Consider the following 27,272-nt stretch of genomic DNA (forward strand, 5'->3'; position numbering starts at 1 on the left):
ACAGTGTACAGACTGATCCAGCCATGGCGGCAGCAATGGTGAACACTGACAATGCAAAGGAAATCACTCACGTCGGTAATTCTGTCACCACTCAGCATCTCCTCTTCCACGTCATGCCTGTAACTTTTCACTGCACCCTGAAATTATCACATTTCATGCTTTGGCATTTAAACGTTGGTTGTTTCAAACTGTTTTGATTAACAACAGTGCTGTTATTTGAATTAATCTGAGTGTAGAGATTCATTATTGACCTTAGGGGAAAACATATGTGTTGCCTATTCGTTCACTATTCACTGGAAGATTGTACAGTGTATGGTGTCAGATGGCAGAGTCAAAAACAATTTCAAACATTACCCTGTTCGTTCCTTTCATCCAGCTTGTCTAAATGTACCCCGTTCCCCCCGTCTATACAATGCATGAGGGTAGTTAGCTCTCAATCGGTTATACACTACTTTTTGAAGTCGCACTGGAATAATTTGAGTCCACAGTATAGGGTAGGCTATAATTATTCTTACCAGACATTCAGACAATGCTGCAAAACTGCAAATTAATAAGTGATTAATGAACGTTTTCGGTCACAGCCATAGGCTTTAGATTGAGGCCTTCATTACAGGGGAAATAAATTAAATAAATTAGATTATACTAAAACTGTTTTACTATTAATGCATACTGCTGAAATACAATATTAATTTAAAAATATAATCAGCCCCCCCACCCCCTTCCCCCCTAGCAAATTGCATATTTGTCCTAGAATTTTTTTATTGGAGTGTGACAGTGGGAAATATATCACTGGTAAATGTACACTTTATTTTTCTCTGCTGCTGCTGTGGTTGAAAAACATTTTAAATATCACAAATCTTGCTAAAAAAACAAACAAACCGTTTTTTCCAGTCCGGTCAGTGTTTTTTTTTTTTATTGGTTCTGAGCATGCGCCCTCTGTCGGACAGTTCAGCGGAAAGAAAACGGTTTGAATCAGTTGACAGGACAGAGAAAAGAAAGAGCAAGAAAAGTTGTAAAAGTAAGTTGTAACGTGAATTTATTATCTCGAGAAAATATGAGCGAATTGCTATATTTTACAGACAATAGTTTCGCTGCGCTGAAACAAAAAATATTCGCCGGAAGAACAAACTTTGTTCGCTTTTGCTCGTCGCCGCCAAGACGTTAGCACGGTGGGGAGCTAGCCTAACCAAGCTAACGGAAGGAGGAAGGACCGGGAGAAATGTTTACCGACCGGTGTGACCAAGCTAACAGCTGAACAACGGCGTCTTTCTTCGGCAAGGTAAGAGGACACAATAAGGACTAAAGTAAGTTAAATAGGAACACAAGGGAACCACTTTATTAAGAAAATGAGAGCCCGTAAGAAGCATGCTTGTTTCTTCAATTAACACACCAATGTCTGAGATTTGGTTTTCACGTGGAGGATCTTAATTGGCAGTTTATTGGGAAACGTTACACCTTGCTAAAACAATGCATTTTAATACAGCAGCCCTTCAATATATCCTACCGACATAAAGGTTAAAATGTTCAGTTTTTCGGTTAAACAATTTTTGCATTATACTGAGATGTGTTTATAATATTTAGTCAACTCAACATAGTAAAAACTGCAGTCTCCAAAATGACCATAAAGTTAATTCACACTTTTAATTCACCTCAATCTGAAAGGTATAACTTTCATGAAAGTTGGATGTATTGCAGGGCTGTTGCATTAGTTTTAGCTACATGTACATAATAAACTGGCACTGGAGTGTATGTTCAGTTGTGCGCTCAGACCAAACCTCTAAGTAAATTCTCTAAAAGTTTTGTGATTAAGCATGAAAGTTAATTCTTGACCTTGGAAATAGTAGTTTGACAAAACTATCTCAAATTAAGGACCTAAATGTAAGCGTTTTCAATAGCCCTGGCACTAACAGTGTGCAGGAATTCAACCGTCTTTGCATATGCATTTTTGAAAGAACTCAATGGATTTTTGCAGTTTTATTATCTTAATAACAGGGGTATTAATCCATAAAGGAGCTCTTAATCTTTCATTTCAGATTATCTCAGGAAGGACAACTGATGCTTTCCCTTAGCATTTTCTTATTTACAGTTATGTAGCAATTTATTTGTTTTCCTGAATAACATACTTGAACAAATTCCTTTCAGTCCATTTATCATGACTGTTGACGTCCCCCAGTCACTAGAAAAAAAATACTTGTGAAAAAGAAAGCTGAAAATATAAAATATTGGTGATAATACTGTAGCAAAACATATGGAGGCGCCTCTTATTATGACAGATGTGACCATTTTGTTTTGTTTTATAATCCTTATTTCAACCTGCCAAGATTTAACTCTGGATTTAATCCACTTTTGGGGATTATATGCCCTGATTTATTCAAAGGGATGAACAGAAATGTAACAATGCCAACACTAGGAATCTCTCTACAACCTGATTTTTATGCTGTTAGGTAGCATTTGCAAGCATGCCTCCAGTGTACCACATGCTGTTGTGTCCTTTTTTAAATGAATAGACATAAAAATACTCAAGCTGGTTAAATGTATAATTCTCAGATTGTAGACCACCTGTGAGTACCATTACACACCTTTACTAACTTACTGCAGTATGCTATCAAGGATGTTACTTTTTCTTGTCTGTCATGTCATGGGTCCAGCCTTGAGCCCAGGTAATTTAAGACTGAATGCATGTCAGTATTGTGGTAGTATTGAGTCTAGAATGAAATTCATAGGCCTCACAGTGCAGACTACATACCTGTTAGAGCGCAAAAACATATAGTGTTGGTTCTCCTCTCTGTCCTCCTCTGTGGACTTATCACCTGACATACTAACACCCTTGCTGTCGGACACCAGTGATTTCATGTGTTTTCACTGTGTGTATGTGTGTGTGTCTGTGTGAATGACAGGGATGGAAAGAGTGATTGACAGCCGGTTGGAGCGGACAGGCAGCTCCACAGCTGGGGTTTAAAGACACGAACTGGCAATACACACTTGCTGTGTGTTTCATGTTATTATAACCTGAATGCACACTAACCCATGGGGACAAAAATTGAGGTCCCCATGGGTAGAGACTGCTTTTTGAGGGTTAAGACTTGTTTTTAGGGTACAAGTTACAATTAGGTTAGGGTTAGGGTAAGGGTTAAGGTTAGGCATTTAGTTGTGATGGTTAAGGTTAGGGTAAGGGGCTAGGGAAAGCATTATGTCAATGACTGTCCCCCACGGGGATAGTATAACAAACGTGTGTGTGTGTGTGTGTGTGTGTGTAAGAGGGGGAGAAAAATAATAGTGTGAGCGAGGGATATATCATGTTAATCTGTGACAGGAAAAATATTGTGAATATTGTATTCGCCAGTTGTCAAAAAAAGTATGTTAGAGTTTGATTTGAGCATTATAGAGAGGCAAAGTCCCTCCCCTTCCAGTGGACTGTCATGGGACGTTATTTCGGAAAAAATATGTGAGGTAGTTAGGGGTGGGCGATATGGCCCTAAAATAATATCACAATATTTATTTTATTTATTTATTTCTGTGATAACGATATTTTTGAAGATATGACACAAATCCTGAAAAATATTATGTATGTATTTGTCTATTGAAAATATTCTCTCTCTCTCTCTCTTTATTTATATATATATATATATATACACACACACACACACACACACACACACACACCAGCTATATTGTTGTTGCTGTGCTTAACGGTACAACGTCAGTACATCAACAAGTCATTATCGTGCTATTACTTTTTTTTTTTCATATTAAAAATTATGCCGGTATTATCGTGAACAATATATGGCACACCCCTAACGTTAGTCAATGGTCAGAGACAAATAATTTTTTGATCTAGTTTGAACTGTACCATAAATTACACATTTTTCACACAAATCACACGTTTATCATTTCAGAAAATAAATTTGCAAGTCAAGAAAATCGCAATTTGTTGTAAAACTGCTGAAGTATGACTGTGAAAATACGTAATTAGACCCCAAAAGTTGCGTAAGTGATGTCATAACTTTCTCTCTGTCCACAAGCTACCCAGAGCTGCTGAAGCTACGATGTGTGTTTCGTGCCGGGATGTAGTCACATGAGCAACGGGTCTTGCTCGTTTTTTCGCTTCCTGGCTGGTAAAAGGACCAGGAGTAGCTGAATAAAACACACCAGGTAAGATAACATTGCATTTGTGCTTGGAACTTAGCTAAGTTACCTAGCTAGCTAGCAAGCAATGAACATTAGCTAACATTACAGCATTAGCCGTAGCACATTATTTGGTAAATGGACGATAACTAAAACATATTCCGAAATGTTCAACAAGAGTTGTCATGAAGATAGTAAGATTGGGTAACATGTATTTCATGAACCCTTTGAAGAGTACTGTCACATCGTAGCATTATGATTTATTCTAACTAATGACTCCACAAAGGGAGAATGAAAAGGTTCAGGTAAAAGTTATGTTCTTTTGTGTGTGAAGTAAACATTAAACATTAAAAAGATCAGGCAGTTTAGGGAGAGTTGAAGAGAGGAATGCAGCCTTGCATAACATTCTTCTGGACAACGTTTTTCAAGGGTGAGTCAGTCTCATTTTTGGCAAGATTGTAGTTATTATTATTATTATTATTATTATTTTTTTTTTTACCTCAGCTGTAACTCTGCTGAAAACTTGAGGAACTTGCAAAATGGACTGACCAGCTCTGGAAACCTGATTACCACTGTACATATTTGATGTGCATACATTATATATACCTTTTTTTTAAAGGCACAATGCACCCCAAAACCGCACCCACATACACACACGTGTAATGTGTGACATTTTGTCATGTCATGTGAAATCATCTTTACACACTTGAAAACTGTAAAAGCTGCAACTTGTTTTGAAATTGAATTTTTAATATCCGATAATAAAGTTGATCTAATATTTTCTTTATTCTTCTCTCTTCCCAGCTCCATCAGCATACCCTGTATCCTATATCCTGCAAGTCCAGCTTGCTAATCAATGCTCTTCATTTATATGTAATTACAAATAAATTCAATTTATTGTATGACATTGATGAAGTATGTGTTTGTGTTTCATTACGTTATGTAATTTATCAATACAGTTTAGTAGCAATACAGTGGGGCCCAAAAGTCTGAGTCTACAACCAATATTTGTGTTTCCAACATTAATTGAAGTTTAAAGTGTATTACATGGCAGTCACGTTCCATTAAATGAAACAATTTAAATGTGACTGGCATGGAGTGGAGGATGACACAACACTCTCTAATACACATTACCAAGGAATGTATAGACAGGACCCATAACAGCTTATGTAAATTGATAACATGCATAACACTTGTGGTATCTGACATAACACTGAAACTGGGCCTCACTCAAATTATCCTGAAAACTCTTCCAGCATTATCTAACTTTAGTTATTACTGGCTAACCCTGAGTGCGTCCTTGTAAACTATATTTTAGAAATTTTTTTTTTTTTTTTTTTTTTTTTACACAAATCAACAGCTACTTAAATTGATTTGTACACTGTTTTAACGTTAAACTATATGATTTTTACTGATCTTTGTTAACTCACAAGTTAGCTAACGTTAGCTAAAATCATTGATTGCTTTTGATGTTACAACGTAAGTTAGCTGACATGCTTGTTTAACACTGACCGAAACCTTGTAGAGCCGGTCCCGTATGCTAGCTCTTACGGAAACCAAATGACTCTCCTTTTGCATTGCTGCAGCTCTCAACATGGCCAGACTTGTAGTAATTTTCACCTCTTTTTATTCTTTTTCTCTTGTTCAAATGTGCCAAGGTGACGGCCATGTTAGTGTTGGTGACATATATTGTGCGAGACGAGAGATGTAGCTAACTGAACGGTTTCTCACAAAACTAAATGGTACTTTACTATTTTTACATGTGATTTTTTTTTTTTTTTTTTTTTAAACATGGAACTTTTTGTGGTGATATAAATTGACAAACTTCATATGTGTAATTCATGGCACAATTCAAACAGGATCAAAAAATTATTTATCTCTCTGTTAACTACCATACATATTTTTTCCGAAATAAGGTCCCATGGTCCCACAAGATTACTAATGTGTTGTAGGGTTGTAGGTACTGCTCTTATGACAGTTTTCCCAGTGTTTGTGTAATATTTCCTTCTCTTTGATTACTTTTAGCGATATATCGTACCTTTGGAGCTTCCTATGTATTTGGATCTGCTACAGTTGTGAACTGCATTTCCCATGTATGATTGTGTGGAAAAAGTACACGAGTTTGTATTTGATGTCAGTTCAAGCTCTGAGATTGAAGGTTTAAAGACTAAACGCTAGCCTTTTTGAGTAAATACTTGCACGCGTGCAGAGCCATTCTCAAGGTTTGATGTTTTTGACCTTCTTGCGCCTTGGCATTGGGTTGCGATTGTGTTGATCCTCTCAAATGTATTTGTAATTTCCAACCCCAAAACACTGTTTAAAAAGCTGCTTTTGATGTGCTTTGTACCTGTGATTCCTTAGTAGTTTGAAGGTTTCTTCTTTAAAAATGTATGATGTCACATCCAGATATTTGCAATAGCTACAAAAGAGTTTGAGAGCAGGAAGTGTTGGGTGGTTTTAAAGGAATTTGGGAAAACATCAGAAACACTTAGTTGAAGCAGAAGTTTGAGGGAGAAGAGTAAGAAGTTTGGGGGAAAGTAGGTTCACCCAAAATAATAAACAAAAATATATCATCACAGTCTGATATATTTCAGGCCTCCAGGCAACAGAAATTAGAGCAGTGTAAAGTGTGTGTAGTGTTTGATATGCAGTGTGCTATAACTACCTCCAAACACACACACACTCCTTATCAGGTAGCGTCAGGATTGGGCATAAAGTTGCTGACTGGGTCAGATAAGAGCTGCTTCTGTTGTAATGAGTCTGAGACACACAGACAACTACCTGTAGCATCTTTATCTCAGCACCTCCATCTCTCACTTTCTGTTTCTCAGTTTCACACAAACACATTCTTTCATCCAGTCACACTTAAATATTCACAAAATCTCAGACAGCCAGACGCAGGCATTCGCTGTATCATCCTGCCTTTATCCAGTTTTTTTTCTCCGTCACACACGTCTGTCCTCTAGTGTGTCGCCTGAGCTGCTCTCATCATTTCATAATTTTGTTGGAGGAATTAGATGATTATTGCATTCCCTCGCCTATGACATTGTAATAGTTTTATTGTGTTATGAGATACTTAGCAAAAGAAAATTAGAAAATTAGATATCAGCAAGACACTCCAAACACACTTGAATGATCCTCTAAATCATTCCACTTTTTACTGAAGCAGAAGAAACAGGTCTGTTCATTTACTGTGTGCAAATGTAGCATCACTGTGTCGCATGTTTTGCTTGCTACTCAATAAGGAATTTGCTTGGTCACCGTCAATGGGTGTAGATCAGAAGTTTTTAGGCCGTTGGATCAGCATTTAACCTTTTTAATCCTTCAAACTCATTTTAACTTCACAGTCCTTGAAAAAAAATAGCTGCTCCCATAGGTGACACAACCTTTTTTAATGAATTTCAGTCTGGCTTCAGAGTTTGCACAGAACTAAATTAGCCCTCTTGAAGTTCTTAAATGGGCTTTTCTTGGTGATGGATTTATGTGACTGCTATTTTACTTGGACCTTACCTCTGTTTTGACACAGTAGATCATGCAGTTCTGATGAACAACCTTCATGATGTAGCTGGTATTAATGGTAAAGCCTCAGACTAACCTTTTCAGTTATTATGGGCAGGTTACCATCCTCAACTATAACGCTCTGTGGGGTTCCTTTAGGATCTATCCCGGGTCCTGTTCTTTTCTCACCATGCATGCGTAGGGCGTTGAGGGCGTTTCATTGCTTCACTGATGACTCAGTTTTATCTGGCCTAGTTAAATTTTTAATTAAAACACCCTTAGGTATTATTAGCAAAACATAAGCAAACAACCCCACAACTGTCCTCAGATTTTAATCAAATCAAATGTTACTAAATCCTGATTAGTGCATGGAAGTACATATCATCACTTTTTGTCCAACTGAGCCACACCCACTTCAAACCAGAGAGAAAAGCATCATCTCTCATATGAAATAACAAAGACTGTTCCTACTTGGGCAGAATACTGTGATTATGGGTCCAAATCCCTCATAGCAGGAAGCTGATTAAGAGAATAATTTCAGGACCTTTAAGAAGTGGCCATTAACACTCTGCAGCTGAACAAAACCAATTCTAGGATTATTTTAGCCACCACTGCAACAACCTATAATAAACCTTGACCAGTTAGCTGAATGTGTCAAAGCTTATGCAAAGTCAAATTTAAGTGCTGCATTAAACTACTTCCCATTAAATGCTGATTGATCAGGCTTTCAACCGTTTGGCCCAGTGCATTTCTCAGTCGCTGTGTTCGGGACTAACCCTAAGAAAATTATTTTACTGTCTGGCTGACTTACATCACCGATGTGCATGGGCAAAAATTACCCATGATTTCCTAATCCTGTCTGGAGAAGGCTTAACATTTTTTCACTTCTTTCCAGACCGTGATGAAACCCACAGATGTGCTGTTTTTTCACCTCATCTGTTGCTGAGAACACGAAGCAGCAAGAAGTATGATATCTTCAATCAGTGTTCATAGAAGATAATATCTTTATTCTTATTCTCTTTACAATATCGAAAAACAAAACAGAAAGACAGCATCTTAAAATCTCTCACAGAGAACAACAACAGAGCAAAACATGGGGAGGCCCACATTGATACAAAAATAAACTTTATAAATGAAAACAAATGTAACTTACATTCAAATGAAGTCATATTCTGCACAAACAACCTACAACAGCAACACACAGATACAGACTGTATGTACAACACAATACCTGCAGATTATACGGTCTTTTTTTGTACTAAAAGGACTGAAAAAAATTCTTTCCAAAACAGCAGTCACAGTTAAACCACCAGTGATAGACAGACATTGCACATTTACCCACAGCATACAACAACAATGGCAATCGCAAACTGTTGAGAGGATTTATTGACACATTATCAGATTGGAGAATATATATATTGATCTACCAAAAAAGGATTAATTAGAGAAGAGCAGGAATGGAGTTACTCAAGTAAAAATGTTGGCTAGCAGGTAAATTTAGGCAACTGTAACATCCTGGTTAAGATTAGCTTTTGGTTATGATCCAACACTTTCCCTGATCTTCAAAAATTCTCAGTTCTTGCTCACAAATTTCCTTACAATCTGAAATAACAAAGGCAGCAGAAATACACTGTCAAATGTATGATGAAAAACTACAAGGAAGTTTCAACACTCATTAAGGCCCATCATTATTCATCCAGGATATTAACTTCAAAAGGCTTATCTCTAAGTGCTTTCTTTAAGGCTTTTCTCTAATTTTTCTACTTACGTTTTTCTTAACAATAATTTGTATATGCTGTCAGTGTGTCATTGGCTCAACACTGTGTACTTTGAGAGTGATTGGTAGTATTTTAAGTTTATTCCTTGGAGCGTTTTTTTCCCCTCCATTATCCAAACTTAAAAGTCGCCTCTGGCTAAGCAAGATGAAATCCATGCAGTCCTTTAATTATGGGAAAATGTATTTCTCTTACATTTTGAGTGTTGCTTCCAAACCCTAATGTCTTTCAGTCTTCCATCTTCAGAAATTGTGCCAACAGTCAGCAAGACTGCAGTAACTGAATATGTATTATTTGCAGAGTGTGGTTTGATTTAGACCAATATGGTGCCAGATGGGAGACATTTGGAACGAATGAGCGAGTTCCAGTGAACTTTTTTTTTTCCTGAGACTGGCGATCTACCTATCCAGTGTGTGAATCACCCTGATGTGGATGAACAAATGCCTTTTTCTAGTACAAGCAGTACCCTCATGTCTTGCTTATCTCCCCAGCCTCCAAGAGCTGTGTAAAACAAAATTCAGTTGATGCAAGATTTTACAGGCATCATCTGCATCCCCAACACGTTTACATGGAGGCAGCATCAGTAAACACTGTGTACATGTTCACCCTGCGTGCCTTCGTTTGCCAAAACACAAACTGTCCAAACTGCTAGAAAATCTGATTTGTCTTTCAGATTTGATCTTTGGGGCCGTTTATCTGCGCTGGAATTCACAAGGTTCTCAAGGTTTTGTAGTGTTTGGACTGTATAATCGCTTGCTGACATTGGTTGTTATAGCGACGGGAGGATTTGAGCTTCATATCTGACTATGGACTGAAGAACAGATTGCTGAGTGGCCAAATTAAAACATCTGTTTTCATTACACTTACTGTGTCAACTTATACATACTGCATGTGGCTTTGTGCTATGCTAACATACAGTATTATGTTGCACCTAAACAAAGCACACAGACTGTCACGCTGTTCAATTTACTAAAAGGGAAAATCCATGGCTTCCACAGTAGGTTTCTTTTTGAGTTTAGTTAATTAGAAAACACTGAGAAATCCATGAATGCTTTCAGACCTGAAATGATTATTCAGTTGATCATGGATTGAACTGAAAAGTCACATAACAGTCAATTATCAAGTAAACTTTCTCAAATTTCATAAATTAAATCCACTTTTAATCCTTTAAGGAATTCAGGAGCAAGTTGTAGTTGCCACTTTTTCATATTTTTTAAATGATTAATTAGTTAACCAAAAAATAAGAGATTAGAGCTGAGATGAATAGTCGGTGAGCAGAAATAAATTGAATAACTATTGTTTAAGAACCCATTTTTCAAGCAAAAATGCCAAATAATTGCCAGTTCCAGCTTCATCAGCTGATTACCGATGAGCATTAGTTGTTGCTCTAAATTCTTTATAAAAGACGTTTTGATGAATTGATATTTAATTGTGAATTTTGTGGCTCTTTACTGTTGTTGAACAGTTGAATTTAGAAAATGCTGTTCAGGCTAAACATCAACTCTACTATTCAGTATAAAACATTCACTTTTTAATATTCTGCATACTGCACAACAAGCTCTTGACCAAAACAAGCATTTCTTTTATCTGAGGCTTGCATATTTACACCATTTAAAATGGCTGCATAGACATTTCATTACTGCTGCAAAAACTCCTCCACATGTAGTATTCCCTTTATCATCGAGGGCAGCAAAACTGTAGAACTGAACTTAATCACAAACACTAATGTCTCCTGCAAAGAAAATACTGTTATCTAGTTCACACTAATTAAAATCCATGAGGGGATGCTTACAGATTCAAAATTACAGAATTTACAGTAATGGAAATGGCATTGATACTAGTAACACTCAAAAGTTAAAATACATCTATTTCACGACTAACATCACCGTGTCCCTCTTGTTTATGGCTTTAATTTTTTTTTTAATGAGGATCCAGCCCCCTTCATTGTAACAGACAGCAACAATAAACAACAGCAACAGTAAGCAGATTAAGTTCAATGAAATGTTTATCCTGCATGAAATGTGTTTGTCATTTTTAATACGTTTTAAATTTGAAATAGTGGGCCAACATTAGACGCACATTAAATCTGTGTTTTTCTGACATTCTTGCAGTTCTTTTATGACTGTGATATGAAATATTTCATATTAACACAAACACACAGCAGAATGAAACCTCATTGGTGATTTACTTTTCATACAATGCAACAGTCATCAAAGCTCTATCAGGATTTTATCAGAAAGGCCTTTCTGAATGAGCTTTGTTGTCTGAATGTCACGCTGGCCACTGTCATGGCAACTGTGTTTTCCTCGTGCCTGTTGTTTCACATTCAGTCACATCATACGGTGCATAGTAAATATGCCATTATCAATGTTTGGCAGAACGGAAATTATGGTTGTGTTTTGAGATGTGGTTTGCTATGCATTTTGGACATGTTTCGAAAGTAGATTCCTCTTCTGAGAGTCAGATTCTCGCATGTTGAAGCTTAAAAAAAGTCTTGAGTTTTGCCTTATTGTGACTGACAGTCCACAGTCAAGTCAGTAATACTGTTTCACAACCCTAACAAGTTAACAAGTGCTCTTGGTTTCGTCTCTCAGATAAAGGGATGAACTTCTGCTGAACTTCTTCCACGGAGGTAACCGAGGAGTCTTGTATTACACCGTGTAGTCTGGCACAAGTCAAACAAATGAAAAGACATCTGAAGCATTGTTTCACATGGTGCTTTCATCTCTGTCAGAGTGGGGGAAAAAAAGACTCAGATCTCACAGTGAGAGACTGCTGAGCTGCTGTTCGTTAGTTTCAAAGAGTCCCATCTCAGAAGTGTACTTTTACACAAAGCTGCCTTAGAATGGAGTAGTAGAACATAGCGGCATGTACTTGCACTGTTTAGGTTCCCATATGAAACTAAAAAGTGAATAATCACTGGAAAGGACGCAAATTGCCACAAAAGGATGTAGGCTTTGAACCAAAACTTGGTCTTAAAACATCACCTCCTCACAGCTCCCGTAATCACTCTCCACCATGCTCGACCCGTCGTAGCTGCGCGGGTTCTGCCCTGCTGGTCTCGTTTGAGGCTGGGCGGGGTTTGGCGCTGGTGGCGGGCTGGCCTGCTCTGCATACGATGGCATAGCCACACTCAGACGCATGCTGAGTCTTTTGTAGCCTCCCGAGACGTTATCGAGGCTGTGGGTGTGCTGGGTGGGGTAGTAGCTGATGGCGGTATACTCGTTGGGGCACTGCGAGCTGGGAAGAGGAAGCCCGTCGGGACCCAGGAAGTCGTCCAGGTTCTGGTTGCTGTAGCAAGGCGGTAGGGGAGCGCGACGGTCACAGCGATCTAGTGGGAATGGGAAGCCACCGAATCGAGAGTTCCTCCGCGAGTCCACGGTGGAGGTGGAGTAAGTGTCCTCTACGATGTCAAACTGGGGGAACTCCTGGACTGCTGGACGGCCATAGTAGTCTGGGTCTGCCGGATAGACTGAGAGAGAGGACAGATAAGAGAAAAACATCAGAATAATTTGTCCCGATACGTTCTTTAGATCTACTAGTTTATCTGTTAGTCATCAAATGCTATGAAGGATCTCAAGTGCATTGGAAACACATTAGGTATTATAATGTAGTGCTGAATGATCAGAATCAGAAATACTTTATTGATCCCTGAGGGGAAACTCTTTTGTTACAGCAGCTGCCTGTAACAAAAGAGTGATTTATCATCAAATAAGTGTTTGAAAGTTGAAATTAGTCAATTAACCAGTTAGTCTATCGACATAAATTTGTGTAAGTCTTAAGCGAAAACTAATACTTGCAGGAAAGATGAAATGGAATGTAATTTTCCAACATTTGGATTAGATTATTGAGGCCGAATTGATATTTGTTATGTATGTTGGCTGATGTTCTTTTGTATAAAAGTTGTTTATTAAATTGTGACCAACATATGTAATATAATTTTATTTTATAATTTTACAGCTGAAAAGTAAACTTATCAGTGCTCGCTGGAGGACAAACTATGTGACGGCAACACAAAGTTATCTCAAACGTATATCTGGCACCGCCGTACTGCACTTTTGTCAGTTAAAAAGTGGCCGACATATTCGTTGATACAATATATCTGCAATAAGCTAATATCTGCTGGTATATTGGCCTGGACGATTTATTGGTCTACCTCTTATTTGGATGATTATATTCTAAACTCACCCTTGCTTTGCACAACCTCTTAATCTACTTGTAAAGCAACAAAATGCTTTTTAGGTTAAATATTTTGTTGCACAACACAGCAAAGTCGTCTGTTAATTTGCCTGTGAAAAAACTGACACTACAGTATGCCAGTGTTTCTGCAAGTGCACACTCATCAGAGTGAGAAGTTTACCACTTAGTTTTGAATAGCTGCTACAGAGTCAGATCAGCTCCCAGCCTCAAAAAACAACTCGAATCAACACTTACTGTCAGAGAAAGATTAATACTAATAAACACTGGGACAGATGTTGCTGTGCGGGGTGTGCAGGATGGATTTGAGCAAGACGGAGGGTTTAAAAAAGCTTTGACTATTTGCATATTAAATCCTTCACTGTGGATTTGAAGTGGTGTGGGTTTGACTAGTTTAACAGGAGGAGGGGCGATGTCTAAAGAAAGCTCAATGTCCTAAAGTCACCACATTTACCTTAATATTTTAGACAGATGACTGATCCAAAATGCCTGCAGAAGTAGAATAATCTTCTCTTCTTGGATCAACTGAATTACAATCAACTAACATGGACAATTCAAGGGCAATCTTGATGATAAGCTCCTCTAGCTTTTTGTACATCCCAGTGTGTGCTCTTAACACTTAATCACTTAAATATTTTCCTGAAAATAATTTCAAGCTAAGACCCCAACCTTCAAACACTTATTTGATGATAAATCATGCCTTTTTCGCTGTGCTAATCCTGAATAAGTAGTTACACCAGTTTTTGATTTAAAAAAAATAAAAAAAAATATTCTTCTGCTGGGTAGTGTGTAGCAGGTGAATAGTTGTTTCCGGTGGAGCACAAAGCTTGTTGATGACCTTGCAGTGATTCATACTTACAGTTATTTCCCCTTTCAGTGTTATCTTTACACAGAACATTGTTCTTTGTGTATTGTATTATTTGTAGTTGTGTAAATGGTTTAAATCAGTGTGTCAGAGAGGAAAGTAGTAAACATGCTGTTGGTACTTGAACCTGTTGGCACATACCTTCCTGTATTCATCAACATAAACTACGTCATTCTCAAAGTGGCTGTGACGCATAGTCAGGCCCACAAAACCTTTTTTTTTTCATGCTGTCATTTAGAGCTGAAACAATTAATCAATTAGTTGACAGGCAGAAAAAACTGCAGCGACTATTTGGATAATCGAGTAATAGTGAGTAATGGTTGTAATTTTCTAAGCAAAAATGCCCAACATTCACTTTTCCAGCACCTGCAATGTGAGGATTTGCTTCTTGTCTGTTTTATATCATTATAAATTAACTCGCTTTGGGGTTTGAGCTTTTGATTGGACACACAAAAAATAGAAGCAATATGAAGATGAGAAATTGTGGTAGGAATTTTTTTTCCCCAACTGATTATTTTAAGATTTTGGAGTGTTAGTCAGAGAAAAGAAGCAATTTAACCTTTGGCTTTAGAAAATTATACTCTGCATTTTTCACGCTTTTCTGACATTTTATAGACCAAATGATTAATTGTTTGACTGCAACAGTGGCATTAATCATGGTTACTATTCTAACAAATTACATAAAAGTCATTACTTTGTCAAATCTGCATAAATTAACTATTTTGTCCCACTTACACAGTAGAACCTAATAAATGCAACACGTAAACATTATCACCATATATGTTGGCTATTAAGAAATCAAGAAATCGCAGTACAGAAATGCCAAAGATAGGTTTGAGGTAATTACATAGTTTGTCTGCCTGAGAGCACTGACAAGTTTATTTTTCAGCTGTAAAATGTCCCAGTACATATCCAGGTCACAATTGTTTAATAATTACATTTAAGCTATCCTTATCAAAAATGTTTGTTTATTCTATGTGTTTATGATAAACTAGTATTCACGAAAATCTAAATCTTAAAAATCTATTATTGTTAGGGCTTTGATAGTCGGTTGATGTTATTTCCATAATAATCACTGATGATTTCAGAGTTTCTAAAAAAGTAGCTGAACTCTAACAAGATAACTGAAGTCTTGGGTACTAGTCAACATTTTTAGATAAACTATCGGCAATGAAATTTAGCAACGACTGGGTATCGAATCTTAATACTTTTTTGGTATCCGCCGAAATGTGCACCTCCTTTGTCAGACAGATATTTACTGATTTAAATCACAATTTTGCCAGTTTTTAAATAGTATTTTAATTAGGCAAAGTTCTTGTATGGCTTATTGTGTTTAGACAATTGTGTTGAATACATTGTAAGTATTATTTTGTATCGGTAAAGAAACTCCAGTATCGTATCGGCTAGGGCTGCACAATTAATCGAAATAGTATCAAAATTGCAGAACCTTAAATTATTTGATAAAGGTAAAATGTGTGACAAAACAGCATTTTAATGAAGTACTGTAGTGCTGCAGAGATGCCCCGGCCTACAAATCTTGTTCTCCAGATGTAAGAAAACATGTTTGTTTGGTACAGACCCCAACAAATGTCACATCGTCACAATTTTAATAGTTTATTCAGTGAAAATTGTGATGGAAAAATTATCATTCCCACTAATCATAATCATATCGTAATGTGATTTTTTATTTTTATTTTTTTACCATATCGTTCAGCCCTTGTATCGGCTACGCTCACTTCATGCATTTATTGATGGAAACACATCATCAGGCACACAGAAAGTCATGTGTTTTTTCATTAGCCACCCTGGCCAATAAGACAAAATTATGTTCAAATAATTGGTAACAGTAATAACAAAGTAATAAATATAATCAACAAAAAAAGGGCGTCGCAGCTCAGCTCCCACCACAAATACCCTGCAGCGATGAGCGCTTAGCAGAAAAGAGGACAAATCTGAAAACAGAATGAGGATTACCACTTCAAATTCCTGCCTTCATCCCCAAAATCTCAAACTAACAATGCAGACGCATTATACAGTTTGTTCAAACAAAACAACATTAAAAAAAGCCTCCTGCTGTCACTTGAGTTACTGAGAATACTAATCAGAATTCCAGCTGCTTGTATTGTGAGACAGCAAAAATTAAAGTAGCAGAGGGAGACAAAGTAGAGATTGGAAACAAAATGAAAAATGAGAGAGAGAAAAAAAATGAGGCTGAGAGACAGATGGTGGAGGAACAAAATGAAGGGGTGAGGGACAAATGGGTGAAAATGACGACAGACGAAAGAATTGGCAGAGAAAGAAGCAGGTAAAGAATTCAAGGGGGGAGAGAGAGAGACTGTGAAATTTGTATTTTTTAACCGCAAGTCTACAATTTATATTATCTTACTCATCTGTATATATTTTTAATAGCATATTTCTTCTTTTTATGTTTTCATTTCACACTTGCCTTTGGCAATGTTAATGTCTGTTTTCCATGCCAATAAAGCCCCACTGAACTGAAAGAGACATGTAGATAAAAAGAGGCATTTAGAATAGATGAGAGAAAAAGAAGGGAGACAAAGTGAAAGTATTTGCACTAGGATGATGTTTCCAGGCTAAAGAGATGAAGAACTGACTCTCCCTCTGTAGACTTAATAGATATCAAAGGGATTCGGCTCAGACTCACAATTTTTGCTTGTTATTTCCACACTTTGCACACTTCAATAAATAGTTAAGAACAACAGTTGTTTTCTTTCTTAGGCTGGAAAACAGAGGACTCAGATCACTGTAACCTAAAGGAGCACTTCACCTCCAAAATGGTATCAACTTGTTTGCGTCATTGATCGGTTTTCGCGATCGGTGAGTAGAAAGCATTAATCCTTAGCATTAATATTTTTACTGAATATCAGCCGATAATGATCGGCGGCTGTGCAACAGAAAATATGTCTTGAAAGAAATTTAATGCCTTGATTATGTTTGTTTGTTTGTTTTTTTACGTGTTTTTAATTAATGCACGTTGCAAAATGTTCATACTGAGTGTAACTGCAAAACATTCATTGACCATTATGTCTTTTGATTTTTGTATAATATCGACGTGGCATCTAAAGCATGATTGTTTTTATTATGTTTAGGTACTCACAGCACTAGTTTAAGGTTAGGGTGACATGAGATAGAATCGTAGAAAAGGTTTCAGTCGTAGTCATCTGGACACTGTTTTCAGAATCAAGACGTTTCGGCTCCCATCCGGAAGTCATTCTCAATTGTGAAAAAATTGGACGGGAACTGGAAATTTAAACTACTCTGAGTTACATAAGCCCTGCCCTCAGGAAGGAATCTGCCTGAGTATCTGTAAATAGCTAGTTTCACCTGAAACTGACCTAATAGTTTCAAGATGGCCCAGTAATCAGGCCTATTGTTCTCTGGCTGCATCTACTTCATCACTGCTAAGTGCCTGATTAGCATGTGATAGGCGTGACCAAGGTGATAATACACTCTGATAGACTTTGGGCAGATTAAATCTCAGACCACCATTTCTGTTCAAAGAGGGTTCTCTTTCTTCACAAAAATGGCTTCCTTGACGCCCGTTCAAACCAACTCTTCTCTCTACTAAGAATCTTCACCTCGCTGTCTTCAAATGTGTGGTTTGTAGCTTTTAAATGCAAATGCACGGCGCTCTGTAATCCTGAGTTAGCGTGTCGTCTGTGCTGATAAAGTCTTTTGTGAAGTGGCTGTTTGGTTTCGCCTATGTACCGTTCTTTGCAGTTTTCCTCACTGCACTGAATGGAGTAGACAACATTGCTCTGTTTCTGTGTGGGTAACCTGTCCTTAGGGTGAACGAGTTTCTGTCTTAAAGTGTTGCCTGGTTTAAAGAAGACAGGAACATCGTGCTGTCTAAAGATCCTTTGTAGTTTTTCAGACAGTCCAGACACATAAGGAATGGAGACACCGTTCCTTCTTGGTTTTCAGTTACACTTTTGTCCTGTTTTTGGCTCTTTTAACTTTGTTGATAGCCCAAGTAGGATAACCACAGGCTGAGAGTGCATTCTGGACATGCCTTTCCTCTTTCTTCTTACCCTCTGAGCCTGTGGGCACTTCTTTGGCTCTGTGCTGTAATGTCCGGATTACACCCAGCTTGTGCTGTAGTGGATGGTGTGAGTCAAAGAGCAGGTATTGATCCGTATGTGTTGGTTTCCTGTACACTTCTATCTGGAGCTTTCCGTCCTCTCCTCTGAGAGTAGAACAATCAAGAAAGGCCAAGCGGTTCTCTCTTTTTGCATCCTCACGCGTGAACTTGATGTTGGGGTCCACCGTATTAATATGCTCTGAGAACGCTTCCAAGTCTTGTTTCTTGATTTTCACAAAGGTGTCATCCACATAACGGTACCAATGACTTGGTGGTGTGCCGGGAGCGAGGATAATGCCTTCTTCTCAAACTGTTCCATGTACAGGTTGGCCACAATGGGAGAGACCGGAGAGCCCATAGCACAACCGTGAATCTGTCTGTAGAAGTGTCCCCGGAATTGGAAGTAGGTTGTGTTGAGACAGATGTCTAATAGTTTTACATGTGTGTTCAGGTGTAAGCTTGGTCCTTTGCTGCAAGGTGGAGTCCTCCTGCAGTCTTCTCATCACCGCTGACACTGCTTCTGAGGTTGGGATGCAAGTGAACAAGGACACTACATCATAAGAAACCATAACGTCATCTGGGTCCAACTGGAGATGTTTCACTTTGTCCACAAATTTCTGTGTGTTTTCCACATGATGTACTGTGTTTCCCCACCAACGGAGCCAAGATTGTAGTCAAATGTTTGGCTATGTTGTATGTGATGGAATCTGTGCTGCACACGATGGGTCTGAGTGGAACATTCTCTTTGTGAATTTTGGGAAGGCCATAGGAATAGAATGGAATGGCTTCCCCAGGAAGCCATTCCATGCATCTATGGCCTTCCCAAAATTCACAAAGAGAATGTTCCACTCAGACCCATCGTGTGCAGCACAGATTCCATCACATACAACATAGCCAAACATTTGACTACAATCTTGGCTCATGCTGGTGGGGAACACAGTACATCATGTGGAAAACACACAGAAATTTGTGGACAAAGTGAAACATCTCCAGTTGGACCCAGATGACGTTATGGTTTCTTATGATGTAGTGTCCTTGTTCACTTGCATCCCAACCTCAGAAGCAGTGTCAGCGGTGATGAGAAGACTGCAGGAGGACTCCACCTTGCAGCAAAGGACCAAGCTTACACCTGAACACATATGTAAACTATTAGACATCTGTCTCAACACAACCTACTTCCAATTCCGGGACACTTCTACAGACAGATTCACGGTTGTGCTATGGGCTCTCCGGTCTCTCCCATTGTGGCCAACCTGTACATGGAACAGTTTGAGAAGAAGGCATTATCCTCGTTCCCGGCACACCACCAAGTCATTGGTACCGTTGCGTGGATGACACCTTTGTGAAAATCAAGAAACAAGACTTGGAAGCGTTCTCAGAGCATATTAATACGGTGGACCCCAACATCAAGTTCACGCGTGAGGATGCAAAAAGAGAACTGGCTTGGCCTTTCTTGATTGTTCTACTCTCAGAGGAGAGGACGGAAAGCTCCAGATAGAAGTGTACAGGAAACCAACACATACGGATCAATACCTGCTCTTTGACTCACACCATCCACTACAGCACAAGCTGGGTGTAATCCGGACATTACAGCACAGAGCCAAAGAAGTGCCCACAGGCTCAGAGGGTAAGAAGAAAGAGGAAAGGCATGTCCAGAATGCACTCTCAGCCTGTGGTTATCCTACTTGGGCTATCAACAAAGTTAAAAGAGCCAAAAACAGGACAAAAGTGTAACTGAACCAAGAAGGAACGGTGTCTCCATTCCTTATGTGTCTGGACTGTCTGAAAACTACAAAGGATCTTTAGACAGCACGATGTTCCTGTCTTCTTTAAACCAGGCAACACTTTAAGACAGAAACTCGTTCACCCTAAGGACAGGTTACCCACACAGAAACAGAGCAATGTTGTCTACTCCATTCAGTGCAGTGAGGAAAACTGCAAAGAACGGTACATAGGCGAAACCAAACAGCCACTTCACAAAAGACTTTATCAGCACAGACGACACGCTAACTCAGGATTACAGAGCGCGCGTGCATTTGCATTTAAAAGCTACAAACCACACATTTGAAGACAGCGAGGTGAAGATTCTTAGTAGAGAGAAGAGTTGGTTTGAACGGGCGCCAAGGAAGCCATTTTTGTGAAGAAAGAGAACCCTCTTTGAACAGAAATGGTGGTCTGAGATTTAATCTGCCCAAAGTCTATCAGAGTGTATTATCACCTTGGTCACGCCTATCACATGCTAATCAGGCACTTAGCAGTGATGAAGTAGATGCAGCCAGAGAACAATAGGCCTGATTACTGGGCCATCTTGAAACTATTAGGTCAGTTTCAGGTGAAACTAGCTATTTACAGATACTCAGGCAGATTCCTTCCTGAGGCAGGGCTTATGTAACTCAGAGTAGTTTAAATTTCCAGTTCCCGTCCAATTTTTTCACAATTGAGAATGACTTCCGGATGGGAGCCAAACGTCTTGATTCTGAAAACAGTGTCCAGATGACTACGACTGAAACCTTTCTACGATAGAACACTCCTGGACGAATGAGGGACTACACCGTCTTATGAGATAGAATGTGTTTACTTTTTCCATATTTAACCAAAGCTCTTTCCTTGGACCTTTAGGTCTCCAGTGTTGACGTTCTGTGATTTTTACGCCCACCATCCACCTCCCTGCAATTGCTGTGTGGTATAACAACGTGAAGGAGAGGAGGCGCGCACACCAGTGTTGGACAGGTGCCGACCACAACAAAAGTACAGGTGTGGAGGAGAAATGGTCGCACTCACGATGCAGAAAATAGTTTTAAAAATAAGTCTTCCTCAGGGTACTGCAGTATACTAACAATGTAACGCTTCCTGGAGTGGAAAAACTTCGCTAGTGAACATAATCCAGACTGTAAGTTTGTTTCTTCCAAAATCTAGTACAACATGAATGTAAATTTTAGGAGACAGGGTTGGATACTGATGTCCCTTCCTTGTGCGACTCCACTGTAAAAGATGAGGGACAAAATCTACAGCCCTCTTTCTATGCAGCTGGAGCTAATATGAGGATTAAACAATAGACATCAAAGGGGGCACAGCTCAGAGTCAAACTTTATTTCTACACTTTGCACAGTTCAATAAATAGTTAAGAAGAAGAGCTGCAGAGAACAGGGGACTACGTCTCGGATCACCACCGCAGGCTTGATAATAAATGGCAGAATTATTTTGTTCACTTATAGATTTTTTTTATACCAAACTGAACTCTACTTAGAGGAAACTTTTTACGTAAAGCTCCTTTTTTCAAACTCAAGTCCAAGTGGGAATATAATGCCCTGAAAAGTAATTCAAGGCCTCATGAAATGTGAATAAAATTGTCTACTATGTAAATTATATAGTTTGTATCTGTTTAACAGTAATAACAGTAATCTGCGTTTTACCTGTAAAGTGATGAATGTTTGTAGTCTCTGGGCCTCTCCCTTCAATTAATCAGTGAATGATTAAAAGGGAAAATAAAAATCCTAAGTTTATGCCTGCAGTGGGGGGTTCACTTTGGTTTTGGTTGGCTGCTGAGCTGGAAAGATTTGAGAACTGGGGACAAATAGTTTAGCAAATATGCATTTAAATGTAAATGTATGCTCTAGTACTTTCCCAAAATTTAATATTTTAACAGCTTTGAAAATGACATTAAAAATCATGATTTGTTAATGAAATTTCCCTTTTCTAAACATGAAAGCTTGCTGCTGGGGTTTGCAAATAGCTGAAAAGTTCAAGAGGGACAAAAATCTGATTTGAGAGCTAAAATTCAGCTGCATTTGATTTTTGAGGCAACTTTCTGCATGTGTTAACTACAGATCAGTGTGGCTGCGCCCTTCAGCTCCTGCCTGCACTTACTTTGCTAAATAGAGGAGTTGTGAGTAATCTCCACCTAACGTTTGACAGGTCACATGCCAGGTACGTCTTTTCTAACATGTATTCAAGAAGTATAAAACAAAGCTTGAAATGAAATTAAAAACATCAGTGAGCCACACTGGGTGACATGTTCATCAGCACACACACACACACTGGGGCAACAAGACGGTGTATGTGGGATTGAGTCAAAATAAACTACAGATACCCATCAGAGCACCAAATGCTGATTAATCTGACTCTGAAAATAGTCCACAAATGCACTATTTCCTGCTGTTTGTTTGTTAGTGCCCAATTGTTTTAGGAAATTACAGAGCTCTTTACAGAGCCTAAAAATAATAAACTATATATTCATAACCTGTTTTTGTCTTTACTAGGAACCAATGGACTCTGGGCTGAGTGCCACGAAGAGGGTAAGCAAATCAGAGAGTATTGAGAGATAGACTAACATTGTTGGTTTTGGTCTTTTTATGGGATTTGGTGACAGTAAGAGAAATATAGAATACCACCAACCTTAAACACATCTCATCATTTTAAAGAATTTTATAAATACAACATAGTGAAAATAGCATCATGTGGTTGGCGAGTAAGCACCAGTTCAGTTTCGGAGTGTTTTAAACAAAGCGGTCCTTAGCTTTTTGGGGACCTTAAGCATGCAGTGACAACAAAGCTATTAATATTTTATTGACGACAGTCTTGATTTAAAAAGTAATACTTTCTACAAATGTATTCTTCTTTGTAGGGCTGTCAACTTTAGTTGTTTAGTCGACTAATCGGTCGATGCCGTTTTGGTCGACTGACATTCTCATTGGTCGACCAGTTGCAAATTTTTTTTTTTTTTTTAACCAATAAAGAAATTTTCATTGATTTACTCCTTGATATTTATTCCTTTATTAGCAGTTATATATTACTGTATTCTAAATATAATAAGCCTATGTTTTATACCAAACTTTAAATGCTTTAATTTAGGCTATTTTATAACGGCGCCACAGTTTAGCGCACCACATGAGCACTCGGGAACCGCACCTGTGGCTGGCTGCACTGCTGCTTCGCGCTCAGTAAGGAATATAAGTAGTTTTGCTGTATTCATTCAGTTAGAACGCTACTTGTTTTGGGCTTTAGTCGAAAAGATGTCCAAGAAATCTAAATCTTTTGTTTGGCTGCATTTTACAAAAAAAGACGACAAGACTGTGGAGTGCAAGCTATGTGGCCTAAAGCTAACTCAACCACCAATATGACCTATCACCTAAAAGTGGTAAGCGAGATATAAATGTGTCAGACAGCTTTGGACATGACAACAGAGCAGTGGAATATGGCTGAAGACATCACAGACGTTCTTAAGCCCTGACAACCGAGCTGTTGTCGGAGGAGGCTAACACATCCCTGTCAGCGGCCTTCCCAATGCTTGAGAATCTAAAAAAATGTCATCTTGCCATCACAGATAACGATAGTCCAACAAAGAAGAAGTTGAAACTTAAGCTTGTGCAGGAAATAGATAGTCGATGGAAACTCAAAGACCGAGTTGTGATGACAAGCAGCCTGTACATTTTAACTGCAGTACTGGACCCGCGCTTCAAACAGCTACCTTTTCTTAATGATGAGAAACGGGATGAGGCCTATTCTGAAGTCGTAAAACTAGCACAAAGGCTAAGCCTCTCGGGAGACAGCGCAGAGCAGACAGGGGATGATGAGGACCCGTTGGCAAAAAAACAGAAAACGGCAAAAGAGAAGGAGATAGCGATGCTTCTTTGTGGACATGGTGCAGAGGATGATCCTGATGAGCCAAGCGCACAAAGATCCTCTTGCGACGAAATGAAAGATTATCTTCAGGACAGAAGTAAAGTGGACACTGCTGGGCCACTTGCGTGGTGGAAAAATAATGAGGAGAGATATCCACGACTTGCTCGGGCAGCCAAACGCCTGCTCTGCATCCCTGCAACCTCCACTCCTGCAGAGCGCATATTTTCCAAAGCAGGATTTATTGTTAACAAGTCGAGGAGCTGTCTTTTACCCAAGAATGTGGACATGTTAGTGTTTTTGGCCCACAACATAAAGGTGGACTAGGCCTGCAGATCTGTAAGTAGCCTTAACGGCTTTATTATGCTGACTCAATAGATTTTGACTCAATTTATTTGTACACTTGACGCGTTTGAAAATAGCCTATATAATGTAACAAAACGAAAAAAATCTATAGGCCTTCCTACTATACAGCCTATTATTATTAGTGTTTTTTTAGGCTATTTTGGGTTTGTGTTTGTTTTAAAACGCCTAGATCGGTTGGACAAAAGTTAACCCATAGCTTTGAAAGTAAAGAAGAATATACAGCCTGTATAATTGAGAGTTTTTGTTAGGATTTTTCATTATTTGGCAGTTTTAGCAGTTATATTTTTTGTAGCGTGTGGTGTGGTCAGGTGCACGATTGTGACGGTCACTATAGACCTAGGACAGAACTCCTCACTTTGCAGTTTAAAAAATAACCTAATTTTCAAAGAATTGTGTTATTATTATACTTTTATGTATTATTGATGTTTTTCGTTGTTGTTTTATAAATGCTCTATTATAATTGTTTAATAAATGTTCAATCAAAAAAAGACATTGCGTCTTTTTTTTTTTTTTAGTCGACTGATCGTTGCGCAGGACAGGACTTTGGTCGACTAAGCATTTCTTTGGTTGACTACAGCCCTACTTCATTGGAACAAAACAGAATCTTAGATTAGTGCTCTTAAGTTCTCTGTTTGGTTTTCTCTTTCTTTCTCCAGCATCATAATATTACCCTCTTGGCATTTGATAGCCATCAATCACTTCATGATGGCTGACAGTTTAATGGGGCTCTGTGATTGGATGCTTCATCACCAAGTAAATAATAATGATGGTGATAGAAGACCCATCTAAGTCTATTTTTTCGAATTTTGACCATCTCAAACACAGGACAATCACCTGATCTGCCCACAGAACCTGTCAAGTGTGGTCAAGAGCGGTAAAGGATTTCTATTCAGTGCCAGGGTCACAGGGCGAACTAAAAGCAAAGTGTAGAGGATTCAGCCACCGTCCCCTTTAACCACGGGCCAGATAACAAGTGAAGAACTACAGGAATGTGTACTTTATTCTATGTGAAAAGGTCAAGCAGATGAATAACTTGCCAGGCGGGCGTTGCCTGGGGAGTGACGGCATGACAAACGCCTGATCTGCCTCTCTTCATCTGTCTTGAGAACATAGCAGTGGATGTATGAGTCACGGCTCAGCTGTATTGATCTGTTACATGAAAAAAATTGCTGCACACAAAAGGAGAGAGAGAAGGAATGTGAGAAAGGAAAGGAGGACAAAGAGAAAGAAATTGAGTGAGCGTGATCGAAGAAGAATGAGACAGATAGACTAGAGGGAAGAATAAATAAAGAGAAAGGTGAAGAACGAGGGAAAGACGAGTGCAAAAGTGGAAAAAGAGACAGAAAGACGGGCAGAGGTGAAAAAGAATGAAACAGGGCAAGAACATTCGTATCCTAAACCCCTCTTACTTTTTTGTATGAGGTTTGGTGGTACAAGTGTTCCATGTCAGATTCAGCAAACACTCCTAATTGTACAAACTTGTAACCTGTTTACAGGTGTGTGTTCACTAGCAAACTACCTCCCCCAAATTGATATCTAAAGCTTCCTGTTCACTCTGTGGTTTTGTTTCAGGAGGTTTAAGTCCTGCAATCCATGCATACACCATTTCCCATTTATAAAAGGAACGTGTGGTGAGAATGTGCACACCTCACAGTCGCATTTATAAACTTAACTTTGATTAATTACTTAGTGTGATCAATTTTTATCTCTTTATTTACACCGGATGTATTAATTTCAATTGGCAAGCAAATCTCACTTAACAAATTATCGGTTCATATGAGGGGTTCTTGCATGAGGCCCAATGAGTGTGATTTAGAAAAGGAGAGACTGCAAAGGAAAAGTAGAGGGAGAGAAAACAAAAGGAGAAACAGAAAAACCGTGAAAAGGGGAGGGTATTACAGAATATAGAATCAGTAGTGTAGACTATAGACAGTCATACCGGAAAAACAAGGAGAGAGAAAGATGGAAGGAGAGAGAAGCAATCACAGAAAGAAAGTGGAAAATAAAGACATGCTGAGAGATGAAACAGAAATCACTTTATTTCCTGATGTTATCGCGTCCAATTGGCCTCGTCTATGTTTCATCTTCCAGAATTTAATCAGCGACTCTACAGTTTGGTGTTTCCCTTGACGCACCACCCCGCAAGACTATTAAATACTTGTCTACAATGACCTTGAATGACTGAATCATTCAATTCAATGGAGCTTCATTGGCATGGGAAACGGTTGTTAACATTGCCAAAGCAAGTTCATTCAGCCTATCCTGACATTTTGTATTACTGTGTGGCTGTGCAGCATAACAAAAATACCAGGATGATTTTGTTTATGGTTCATTGATGTTTTTTTCCTTCAGTGTGGTTGACATTTTCCCTAACGAGTGATTTCGCAATGAGTGTTGGAATTAGATTATGTTCAACACTAACTTGAAATGAACTGCTACTAACTAACTGCTAACAAAGACGCCTTCAATAAAAATACATACATGTGACCGTACAGTTGTCTCGTGTCTCAATTACAGAAGATATATTCCCTCTGTGTTTTCAGTGCACTGTAAGTTCACACTGGAGAAATTACAAAATTAAGTATTCTTTAAAATGTCAGTATACACACTGAAATCACTCAATATTATAGGTATTGATGGCCGCTATGATACCATTAAAAAAAATCTACTCATAGCTGGAACAAAGTGAGAAAATTCACAGTTTGATTAATCATCATCCTAAAAT

General features: G+C 38.5%; 1 protein-coding gene and 1 long non-coding RNA gene across 3 annotated transcripts in view; one reads left to right on the top strand and one right to left on the bottom strand.

Moving 5' to 3' along the window:
• The first annotated feature begins 952 nt into the window (after positions 1 to 952).
• Positions 953 to 27,270, top strand: LOC122880707. 2 transcript variants are annotated; one of them, XR_006379014.1, is made up of 6 exons: positions 953 to 1,279; positions 17,200 to 17,298; positions 21,182 to 21,316; positions 22,390 to 22,489; positions 22,822 to 22,857; positions 23,187 to 27,270. It is a non-coding gene; the product is annotated as an uncharacterized LOC122880707 (long non-coding RNA). The 2 variants fall into 2 exon arrangements; XR_006379013.1 differs by having other exon boundaries at positions 22,822 to 27,270.
• fat2 (FAT atypical cadherin 2) overlaps positions 8,610 to 27,272 on the bottom strand; it is a 111,899-nt gene continuing 93,236 nt past the window's right edge. Inside the window, exon 29 of the mRNA XM_044206084.1 lies at positions 8,610 to 12,870. Within this exon, the coding sequence (XP_044062019.1) occupies positions 12,374 to 12,870 (497 nt within the window). The 3' untranslated portion in view covers positions 8,610 to 12,373. The remainder of the gene's footprint in view (positions 12,871 to 27,272) is intronic.

The sequence above is a fragment of the Siniperca chuatsi genome, linkage group LG8 (assembly GCF_020085105.1).
Source record: "Siniperca chuatsi isolate FFG_IHB_CAS linkage group LG8, ASM2008510v1, whole genome shotgun sequence".
In the NCBI taxonomy this organism is placed as follows: Eukaryota; Metazoa; Chordata; class Actinopteri; order Centrarchiformes; family Sinipercidae; genus Siniperca; species Siniperca chuatsi.